At 38.1% G+C, this 12,317-nt stretch overlaps 1 protein-coding gene across 1 annotated transcript in view; it reads left to right on the forward strand.

The window, feature by feature from the left end:
• The window catches only part of LOC142636326 (DNA gyrase subunit A, chloroplastic/mitochondrial), a 48,797-nt gene extending 36,951 nt beyond the window's left edge, over positions 1 to 11,846 (forward strand). Inside the window, exons 21-27 of the mRNA XM_075810511.1 lie at positions 34 to 198; positions 295 to 396; positions 8,479 to 8,615; positions 10,150 to 10,270; positions 10,366 to 10,420; positions 10,539 to 10,638; positions 11,370 to 11,846. Of these exons, the coding sequence (XP_075666626.1) occupies positions 34 to 198; positions 295 to 396; positions 8,479 to 8,615; positions 10,150 to 10,270; positions 10,366 to 10,420; positions 10,539 to 10,638; positions 11,370 to 11,484 (795 nt within the window). The 3' untranslated portion in view covers positions 11,485 to 11,846. The remainder of the gene's footprint in view (positions 1 to 33; positions 199 to 294; positions 397 to 8,478; positions 8,616 to 10,149; positions 10,271 to 10,365; positions 10,421 to 10,538; positions 10,639 to 11,369) is intronic.
• The last annotated feature ends 471 nt before the right edge of the window (positions 11,847 to 12,317 follow it).

Genomic DNA, 12,317 nt, shown 5'->3' on the forward strand with positions numbered 1-12,317 from the left:
ATTTATTTATAATTTTTTTTTCTCTGGATGCAGATCTTATCAATATCTGATGGTGAACGAATAACATCCGTTATTCCTGTGAGTGAATTTTCTGGAGATCAATTCTTACTGATGCTTACAATGAATGGCTATGTCAAGAAAGTATCTTTGAACTCATTCTCATCGATCAGGTCAACAGGAATCATTGCAATTCAATTGGTTTGTCCTCATCTTTCATTTATTTATTTATTTTTGGCTTGTTCAACAATGTCTTATGGTAGTATTATTTCCAAGCCTCATCTATACCCTTGACAGGTTCCTGGTGATGAGCTAAAGTGGGTCCGTTGTTGTACAAATGATAACCTTGTGGCCATGGCTTCACAGAATGGATTGGTCAATCTATGTTCCTGTGAGAATGTATGTTAATACACGTTCTTTTCTTTTTCAATTAATAAGCTGGATTTCTGTTCAAACCCATATAACATTTGTGAGAATATAGTTAGGGCATTTAGTATAGGAGCTGTGGCATGAGCATAGGAAGAATTCTACCTTTGTTCAACATTTATTTTAAGTTAAGAAATTTTTTTCCCTTCATAATCAGCTGTTGCTGCAAAAGACAGTAGAAGATAGTGTGATAGTTGGAACTAAACAATAGCTAAGTCTAACATCATTAGTGGAGGTCCCTTTGTGGTGTGAGTGGTTCTTGAAGCTAACTGGTTAGCAAGTGTTTATTTTCCTAGTTAGAGGGCTAGGGCAGATAGACTTCCTATTGCTGTGATGGAATTCTCATAATTTATTGATGGGATGAACCTGGTTGGTTTTCTCTTTGAAGGGGGTTCTTTTACATGGTCTAGTAATCAACATATTCAATCAATGTCCTTTATTGATCAATTCTTGGTCTCAAATGATTCTGAAGAACATTTTGGTAATCCAATTCAAATACTATCACTTATACCTGTTTCATATTACTGTCCTTGTTTATTGTACTGTAGAGGATTATGGCATATCAATAGGTAAAAGCCCTTTTAGATTTGAGAATATGTGGCTAAAGGGTGCAAGATTTATGGAGAGTACTAGATGGTGGAGAGATTAGAATTTTGAAGGCTCGCCTAAATAAGTCTTGGTTAAAAAATTATGCGCTTTGATAGAGTATTTGAGTGTGTGGACTAGGGAAGTTTTTGGGAATGTATTGTCGGGTTTAGAAATAAGAGGGTATTGGAGGAGATTAGGGAGCTGGATTTGAAGGAGGAGGTTGAGAGTTTATCTCTGAGTGATTAATTGAAAAGAAGTCTGTTATATCTGAAGTAGAAAAGGTAGCTCATTTTTGTGGTGGTGTGTTGACTTCAAAATTCTAGAGCATTATGGCTTCTGGGAGGGTGATAATATACAAAGTTTTTCACTAGTTGGTTAATTCAGATAGAACAGTAGATTTCATTGGTAATCTAGATGTTGGTGATGTATTATTTTCTGAAGAGAGAATTGAAGTAGTTCTTTTTTTAAAGGGAATTTAATCAATCAGTTGAGTGGAGACCTTAGGTAATTTTTTTTTTTTTGGATAAGTAAGAAATAAGTATATTAAAAAAGCTACTTATGCAGAAAAAGCACAAAGCAGTCCCAGAAAAATACAAGGAATAAGAAAAAAGAAGAAAATTAATTACAAAAAAGAAGAGAACTAAGGAGCAAAGGGAGGGAATCACTAAATTCGAGTCCCTAAGCCTAGACCAATCAAATAAAAAACCACTGAAGGAAGCAAGCAGCTGGTCACCCGAACTATCGATATCCTCAAATGTTTGTTGATTACACTCCCTTCGAATACACCACATTAAGCACAATGTAAAGGTAATTAGCATAAATCTCCCTTCTGTTGATGAAGATCTTAGTGTACGATGGAGGGACTGTTTGAATGGGAAGATGTGTCTTGTAGGATATGAATGGTGATAGGGCTTTAGTTTTAGATTTTTTTACAATAGCTTCTTTCAACACTGTTGGGGAATTTTAGAGGGTGATAGTTGCAGGTCTGTGATGAGATCTCTGCTAACTGTAAAATCTGAAGTCCATGATACTACTTTTATTATTCTGATTCCTAAGAAGAATGGGTGCTGTTAACCTTGAAGATATTTGTCCTATCAATTTAGTGGGCAGTGTTTACAAGTTCTTGACAGAAGTGTCAATGTCAACTGATCATTTGAGCGTCTAATCAGTAGTCTCGTGTTGGGCACATAGAGTGCTAATGTTTTTTTTTTTTGATAAGTAAGAAGAAGATATTATCGAAAAATGAATAGCAAGAAAAATACAAAGAGTTCGCGATAGTGAACAAGGAGTAATAAGGAACAAAAAGACACAAACATCCACTAAGCTATTCTAATAGACAAAAGAAAATTTATTGGAGTAGAATAATCTGAGAGACCCCAACACCGAGACCAATTAAAGAGGGTCCGTTGGCATAAATCTAGTAACTGAACCGCAGTTTTCCCATTATCCTCAAAAACACGCTGATTTTGTTCAGTCCAAATAGTCCACATTGAACAACTTGGAACCAAATTCCAAATATCAGAACTATGCTTCCCAAGCCACCAACAAAATAATAAGTCCACAACCGAGCTTGACATGACCCAATCGATCCCAAACAACCGAAGCATATATGTCCACAAAGAATGAGCTATCGGACAAGAAAGTAACAGGTGATCCACAAATTCCTCATTACAACAGCACATACAACAACTATTTGCCAAAGGATGACCACGAAGCATAAGGTTATCCAAAGTTAGAATCTGACCATGAGCTGCTGTCCACATAAAGAATGCTACCCATTTAGGAACCTTAAATTTCCAAATGCCCTTCCAAGGGAAAGTGGAAGGAGCTGCATTTTGAATCTTATGATAAAAAGACTAAATATCAAACTTCCCACTTCCATTAAGACCCCAACAAAGACTGGCACACCCTCCACTCCTAGGAATTCGGGTTTGGATAAAATGAAGTAGGGAGTAGGAAGCCGCCAACTCCCAATTATGGAATTCCCTGTAAAATCTTAAATTCCACACTCTATCATTATCACCAATTGGAGGTCTTAACACTTTAGAAATGCAAGCTTCCTTATTGGCTAAACACATTAATAACTGAGGATAAAGAGTCTTAAGAGAATCCTCCCCAGTCCACTTATCATGTCAAAAAAGAATACGAGAACCATCTCCCACCACAAACGACAAATGCTTAGAAAAGATTTCCCACCCTTCACTAATACTCTGCCATAAACCACAACCGTGAGCCCTTCTACAAAGTCTAGTGCACCAACCACCTTTCCCCTCCCCATATTTCATGGCTATGACCCTCCGCCATAGATGAGTTACTTCATGGCCATACCTCCAAAGTCATTTCCCTAATAAGGCTTGATTTAAGGATGCCAAATTCTGAATTCCCAAACCACCCAACTCACGTGGTAAGCAAACCTTTTCCCAAGCCACCAAGGGGTATTTGAAACACTCAACTGAAGAACCTCACAAAAAATTCCTCTAAATACGTTCCAATCTAGTCGCCACAGCTTTAGGAATAGTAAAAAAGGAAAGATAATAGGTTGGAAGACTTGACAGGGTACTTTTCAACAAAGTGAGTCTACCACCCTTTAACAAATAAAGCCGCTTCTAGCCCGAAAGCTTCTTTTCCATCCTCTCAAGAATTGGATTCCAAATAGAGGCTGTTTTATACTAAGTTCCCAATGGCATACCCAAATAAATCATAGGCAAACTGCCCACCCTGCATTGAAGAATATTAGCCAAAGTCTGAATGTTGCTCACCTCCCTAATAGGGACAATTTCACTTTTCCCCACAATCACCTTCAAACCAGTAAAAACTTGAAAACAAGTCAAAACCAGCCTAATGGAAAGCATTTGCTCTCTAGAGGCATCACAGAAAAGAATGGTGTCATCAGTAAATAATAGATGAGAAATACGAATATCAGTAGAATTAATAGGACCCACATGAAAACCCTAAATGAATCCACCTTCCTCAATTTTCTTTAGACTTAAAACCTCCATGATCAAAAGGAGAAGGGGAGACAATTGATCACTTTGTCTTAAACCTCTAGAGCTACCAAAGAAACCAACAAGAGGTCCATTAACCAAAATTGAGAAGTGAACGGTAGTGACACAAGTCTTTAGCCATCTCCTCCATCTAACCTCAAAGCCCATCCTCTCCAACAAATAGAACAAAGCATCCCAATTCACATGATCATATGCTTTTTCAGTGTCTAACTTACACACCACCCCCGGAGTATGACACTTCAGGCTACTGTCTAAACATTCATTAGCAATAAGCACTGAATCCAAAATCTGTCTACCACCAACAAAATAAATTTGCGACTACGAAATGAGTTTATTGAGCACCAACCTCAATCTGTTAGCCAAAACCTTAGACAATAGCTTAGACACAGTGCCCACTAAACTAATAGGCCGAAAATCTTTGATATTCAATGCATTATTTTTCTTGGGAATCAAAGATAGAAAAGAAGTATTCAGAGACTGTTCAAACTCTGAGCTCCTATGGAAATGCTCAAAGAAGGCCATATCATCTTTTTCCATTACACTCCAGCATTTTTGAAAAAGGTCATAGTGAAACTGTTAGGACCTGGAGCTTTATCACCCTCCATCTCTTGAAGAACCTTTACCACTTCCTCCTTAGTGAAATCCTTCTCAACATCAAGCCACTCATCTTCCTCAGTTCTAGCAAACTCCAATTTGTCTATAGAAGGACGCCAAGTATTTGACTCAATGTACAAACCTTGATAAAAATGAACCACCTTAGACCGCACCTCTTCCTCATCCTCATAGAGGACACCATCCACCTCTATACCTCGAATATAATTAGTTCTTCTATGGGAGTTTGCTACCCGATGAAAAAAGCGAGTATTATTGTCCCCCTCCTTCACAAATAATATCCGAGACTTTGCCTCCAAAAAATCTCCTCCAAAGAGGCTAAATGTGCAATCTCACCTTTAATCTGAATACGACGAGTTTGTTCCTCCTACGAAAGACGCGACAAGTCCTCCTGAGCATCCAAACCCAACAATTCAGATAAAAGACATTTCTTCCTAAAGGCCAAATCCCCAAATTCCTCCTTATTCCACTTTTTCATGTCTTCTTTAAGAGCTTTTGATTTACGAGCCAAAATAAAGCTTGGAGAACCCAAAAAGCAATACCCATTCCACCATTGCCTAACCCTCTCTACAAAACCCTCTTCTTTCAACCACATATTTTCAAACTTAAAGGTACTTCGACCTTTATTAACACTACCAGCCACCACCAAAAGTGGGCAGTGATCAGAAACTACATGAGGGAGTACCCTTTGAGACACGCTTCCAAAATGATTTACCCAATCCATCGATGCCAAGGTTCTATCAATTCTTGACATACAATTTGTCCCCGAATCTCTAAACCAAGTAAACGAAGCCCCTTCAAGAGGAAAGTCCACAAGGTAGTTAGCCTTAATGCAATTTGAAAAGGCAAACATAACTGGACTAAAAACCTCACAACCAAATCTCTCACTCAGATATCAAATGATATTGAAATCCCCAATCACGCACCATGCTGTATTCCACCTAGAGTGCATCCTTGTAAGCTCCTCCCACAGAGCACCCTGCTGACTATCGCCATTAGGGCCACACACCCCTGAACATGCCTATACAAAATCATCCACAACCCCTTTCAATAAAACATTAATAGAAAACTGACCAATAACATAGTCAACTTTTTCATAAACTCTCTTGTCCCAAACCAATAACACCTCCCCTGCAGTGTTGACTGCATTCAGAGCAACCCAATCTAGGAACGGACTACTCCAAAGGCTTCGAACAACAGAAGAGTTTACAGAAGACAGCTTAGCTTCTTGATAGCAAACAATATCACACTTCCACTCCTTGAGAAGATTTTTACAAGCCTCTCGCTTCTGAGGATTGTTTAATCCCCTAACATTCCAAGATACTAGCTATAAACTCATTTAAAACTAGTAATTCCCCCCCCCCCCCCCCCTCCCCCGGTATCTTCTGAAGAATCTTTGTTCCTCCCCTTAGATGGCACTCCATCATAATTAATTGAAGAAATCAAACCTTTGAGTTCCCTAAGCCCTTTCTGCCTTGAGTTTACAATTTCTTTAGAAGTCCCAACGTTTACAACATCAATGCAGTCTTGTTCAAGGAGACAAAACAAAGCTAGACATTGATCTTCGTGTTTAACAATAGGAAAACCCACAATTTTGCAGAAACTTTTCATCAGGCTACATACCCATTTCGAATTTTTCCCCTCTGACCCCCGAACCTCTCCCTCATCAACTTCCTGGATCACCTCCAATTCCTTATGTTCATTGGGATCCCACTTAGATAAAGGTGAACACTCCAATAAGCCACTCTCTTCCTCCCCGTGAAAAAAACCACTAGGATTAACTTCACTGTGCTTCCACTGAAGCAAAAAATGCTCAGACCCATCCAGTAACAACTCATCCCCATCCAAGTAGCTCGACGACACTAACTCAACATGAGGATTGCTCCATTTTTCTCCCTTCTCACCTGATACCTCTATGGGATTATCTCTCTCCCCAAAACAAAAGCCCTTCTCGCTACCTAGGCCGACAAAGGAGAAAATTGGTTTTGATTGGCACCCTGATGTCGATGATGAGACGAAACAACAATCCCAGTCCCCATCGGCCTTGCTATCAACCCTACACTCAAATCACCAGCCATCGTAGTCCCATTCTCGTCCTTTATACCCCGATTGGTCACCACCTCACTGATGAAACCAAACTTGGAAGCCTCCGTCGCACTTGCTGCTTTGTCGGAGTGATCAGCCTTTGTCCTAATAAAAGGTGTGACCACCGAAGCGACATGAAGAGGGTCGACGTTGAGGGCAGAGGCACATTGTTCCGATTCCAACATTGCTGCTGTTACCGGCAACTCGGAAACACCACTCGATCTTCCTCTCGAGCTCTCGCCTATTACCCATGTACTCGGAGCATCAGAACTTGCTTGTAATGGGTTGGGCTTGACCAGAATACCCTTGCTTTTTGAGTACAATGATGCCATGGGTTGGGCTTTGTCAAGCCCACCTATTTGGTTTGTGACTTTTGGCCCACCACTTAAATCCTTGGGCCAGCTGAACTCCTTAGCACCTAGACAAGTCACTATGCGTCTCCCACCCTCAGGCTTGCACACTCTCAAAGCCAAAATAGCAGATGTCAACTTAAAATTAAATGCCCGCGTGGGTTTACCATTTATAATTGAAACATTTATTATAGGATCTCCATGAATCATGTTCTGCCCCAATTTAGTTCCAATTTTTTCAAAATTCCTGATCTTCTGCTGATTACCATAAACAGACATAATTTTCCCACTTCGGCCACCACCAGCAGATTGACCACCTCCACCACCATTATTGAAGGATACTCCAGCCATAGATACTGGTTTTGCACCAGAGAAAAAATACCTTGGCTCTTTTTGAAACGAAGACCAACTAGCACGATTAGAGCTTGCTGGTATCATAATACAACCTCTCCTAGTCCCTCCAAAATATACTGCAATAACCACAAAAAGACTAGCTTTGTTTGACCTCCCACAGAACTCTATCAACTTCCCATTTTCCCTGAATCTCTTACAGAGTACATCTCGACCAGGCACCTAGTCTCGTATATCGGCAAGACAAATAAGGATCCACTCCGTGCCCCTACGTCCAACCCAAATAGAGCTCTTAACATCCTGACGTGTCTCATGTATAGCATACGAATTAGACCGCCCCCCATCAAAAGAGAAAGAAAAAAGTTTTGCATCAATACGAAACGACCTCTTACTGCCCCCATTGTCAGAGGATTGAGATGTAGGAGGGATATTTTGTGAGGTTTCTATGGTGGGAGTATTTGGTAAAGGTGCAGGTACAAGGTTAGGCGGTTTAGGCAAAACATGGTTAGACCCTTGAAGTGGTGGGCATGGGGTAAGGCAGTGATGGAGGAGGGGGATAAGTATATGGGAAAAATCCAAACTGTGGAGGAAATCATAGATGGTGTGTTTCAACAGTTTCTTCTTTATTTTAGATTGACGGCTGCCTGGTTGGTTTTTTTGGTAGCTCAGTGGGATTGTGACACCAAGATCCCTTATCATCTCTTCTTTTTCATCCTAGCTGTGATGGTTCTCAGCAGGATGCTTCATAAAGTTGTGGGTGGTGGATGTTTTGCTCGAATTCAAGTTGGGGGTTGAAGTAGAGGTTTATGGAAATTTCTCATCCCTTAAATTATGCTGATAATACTTTTCTGTTCTATGAGACAAATTTTCAACAACTTGGTATTATTATTTTGGTCAGTCACTCATGCAGTCGGTGGTTCTTGGACTCATGATCTTGCTTTATACCTTATGCTTATGAGAGGAGAGCGTGCCATTTGAGTTAGAGGTCATTGGCATCACAAATCAAAATTATGTGTCCTTTATCACTCCTCTTTATATATATTTTTCCCTCCTGTTGGACATAGATTCGAACACAAGGCAGAAATACTAGAGGCGCAGCGGCTATGAGACTAAAACAAGGGGATATGATGGCAAGCATGGACATTATACCTGCAGCTAAGCTAAATGACTTGAAAAAGGTGTCAGAAGCTAACACAAGCAGGTAATATTTCTTGTTATATGGATTTTTTTTTTTTTTTTTTTTCTGTAATTAGCAACATATAAGACTTATAGGTTGGTTGATTAATAACACAGGCGATTGTGACCTTAATCCATACCCTATGAGAATCAGTGGCTTTGAATTGGATTTGGGGATGAGTTTGGGCAACTTGAACTAAAAAGAGTTTTTTTTTGGACAAGTCTTAAGTTCGCCTTGTGAAAGATATAATTTTTTACAAATCTAAAGTTGTGACCGGTGACACTTCTTATAAAATTTAACAGTTACATGACGGCACATCATTTTAAATCAATTGTCACTTCGTATTTGGTGAAATGAGATTTTAAATGGTGTATCATCTATATTTGACAACAAAATTAAGTCTCTTGGCTTCTAATACACTTGGAAATAGTAGTATAAAACCTTAAAAGCCTAAAGGATTGTGCAAAATAACTAATGCATTGCAATCTATTAATTGAATCCTACTACAGTTCTGATTCCTTGTCTTGATTGGTTCTTGATTTCTTGTAGCATCTGAGCTTGATTTTGTTGCCTTCTAAATCTTCTCTGCAATTTTATTAATGATTAAACACTATGAATAACCATATTGCAATCATTATATATGGTCAATCAAAATCCTAACGTAACCCTCAAGAGCCCTTGGTTTCACATGTTTTCAATACAATTGTTAGGGTTTCTTCTTCAATCAAACCTAAACCCAAGCCGGAATAAGGGTTTACTATCCTCACTTTCTTTCCTATTTATATAAGTCTTTAACTGTTACCCTAGAGGTTTTATCCAGCCACCCTTGGGCTCGACCAAAAAGTTTACAAATTGCTTATTGGCTCCTAGTTTAAGCTTTAATCAAATATTAACCTTATTTGTTCACACAAAGACAACAAAGCTTATTTAAATATCTCCAAGATCCTAGTCAACTAGACTTCATTCACTTTTATCCCTTTTCTACATGTCATGTAAATATTCAAAAATAAATATCATAATGGAACACACTTGTCCATATTCATATATTTAATCTCTGCTGTTTTTGGTAGAATTAATCAAGAATATGCATGGTGCTAGAGCAATGACCTCTAGCTCAATTGGCCCCTGCTCTTCTTATAAGTTCTAGAGGGGGGAGGGGGGGTGTTAGATCTTGAGTTCAAGACCCACTAGGTGCATGCATAACTTACCAATAATAAAAAAAATGGTGCTACATAAATATATAATTCCCAAAAGAACAAAGGTAAAAAACAAATATCTCTATACTTATTGCAGCACAGTTTTCCATTCTGGATTTTACTTTTATTGGATGACAAGTGTAAATTGCATAATTTGTTTTCTCCTTTCCTTTTTGAGCTCATGTTAGCTATACTCTAGTGTGAGCTTCTGTGAAATAGGTTGGATTTTGGCCTCCTTTGTTTTGATATTGTTTTCATTACTGTTTTATTTATGATGACCATATGTTAATTAGCTGTTTGTTGTTTTGATCTCATAACAATTGGCATTTTATCTCTTACATCTTTCATAAATATTTCCACAGTGCTAAAAGCCTCAATGGCCCGTGGCTGTTGTTTGTGTCTGAAAGTGGTTTTGGAAAGCGTGTGCCCTTGAGCTCCTTTCGTGCATCACCTTTAAATAGAGTTGGTTTAATAGGATACAAGGTGTCTCCATATAAACTTCCTGATTCAAAAATATTACATTTAGTTCGTTTGTCAATGTAGCTTGTCTTATGGCTATTCTGCTGCCCTATTTTCAGTTTTCGGCGGAGGACCGTTTGGCAGCAGTCTTTGTGGTTGGATTTTCATTGTCAGGTAATGCTATAGCTTGGAGCTGATTTTCTGATATGTATGATTCTTTTTTTGTCACACAATTCATGATGATGTTCCATTTTTGTTTTGCGGTATATATATTTGTGATAATAATTAACAGATGATGGTGAAAGTGATGAACAAGTGGTTCTCGTTAGCCAAAGTGGTACAGTCAACAGAATTAAGGTTCGGGATGTTTCAATACAGTCTCGCTATGCAAGGTAAATATATTGTAAGGTTTATTTATATTCTGAAATACATGTGCCTTCTGCCTCTTGAGAAAGTTCTTTATTTCAAATATGGTTTGTAATTGCAAGTTCACCATCTCCACTGAAACAATTTTCTTTCCTTAATTTATATTGATGGTGTTAATTTTTGAACTTAAATGATGTTATATTTCGAAGACATAGATGTAGCTGAAGAACATAGTAACACACTTGTGCTTCAAAAGGGCAATGAGAAAATTCTTACAAATAAGCCCCCCTTTCTATCCTTTATGCAATAATTTTGTATTTGTGTTCTTTATGTTCTTACTAAATGCAGATCAACTTTAAGCATTAAGTTAACCCCATTTATTTAAAATGGTGCACAAAATTTCCATTTAGGTAAGAATTGACTGAAGGGATTCCTTGTAGATAAAATCCCTCTACAGATAACCAAAATATGCCAAGCCACTGGGGATGCATGCCTATCATCCTCTTCTCCTATTGATTTGAGATTTGAATTTTCCAGTTTTCATCACTGCATGTAGAAGAGCTGCCATACTCTGAGATTTGTTTGAAACAACTATGAAGATAATTAAGAAGCTTTAGCTTTATTATATAGTATTTAGATGTGTTGATAGTACCAAGTCCCTTTGGACGTATGTGTTGTCGACGCATCTTTATTGTGGCTTTTAAGTACTAGATCATTGCTATCCTGATCTAGTTTCTTCGACAAATATATTCTGCAGGGGAGTAATTTTAATGCGGCTGGATCATGCGGGAAAGATTCAGTCTGCATCACTAATCTCCGCAACAGAGGCTGAGCCTGAGGAAGAAGCTCAAGCTGCTGCAGTTCATGGCTGAGTTTAATTGGGAGCATCCGCTTTGTTCTAATGCCTGCTAAACTCTCAACATGATATGCATATATTTTTTGTATCTACTTATGGCCATAGCGAGCATGTGTAGGGAAAGGGGGGTGGTTTAATCTTATGACATCTTCATTTAGATGGCCCGTGGAAGTGAAATTTTCTTTTTGTAGCAGCAATACCATTACTGGTAGTAGAACTACTCTGTAGAGGTTGTAAGGATATTCCATCCATAGTTAATAACAAATATTTTTCTCAATTCCTTATGTTGGAAAAGATTTGCTAACGGTGGAGTGTAATTATTTATTGTTGAAAATTCTCCAAGTTTATCTATTAAACTATTCTGGCCCTAATTAAATATTTCACATTCTTTTCTCTTACTGTTTTAGTTAGAAAAACTTTCTTAATAAAAATTTGAACATTATGGGAATTAGTTTGGGGCGTGATCTTCTGGAAATCTTGGGTTGTTGCATTTCTCGTACATATGTATGGAACATGGATGACTTTATAATTGCATTGTGGGACAACAAAACATTCGATTCATTGCAATAAATTTCCTCTCTAATTACTCTGGACATGGAAAACTAAGACGAGTAACATATTAGTGTCAAATCTGATGCTTGAAAAATTGAACTTAATCAAGAAGACGAGAAAATAAGCTAGTGCAAAATTGTACAAGTTTAGAGCATCTGCATTGGCATAACTAAATCTTAGCCAAGTCATAATTTAAAGAATTTATATTTTCTATTTTACATATTCTCTCTCAAATACATTTAACATCCCACTCTATTCCCTTCTCTGTTTAATTAAAGTATTGTTTTCTTGAATTTT

Source organism: Castanea sativa, chromosome 5, assembly GCF_040712315.1.
Source record: "Castanea sativa cultivar Marrone di Chiusa Pesio chromosome 5, ASM4071231v1".
Classification (NCBI taxonomy): Eukaryota; Viridiplantae; Streptophyta; class Magnoliopsida; order Fagales; family Fagaceae; genus Castanea; species Castanea sativa.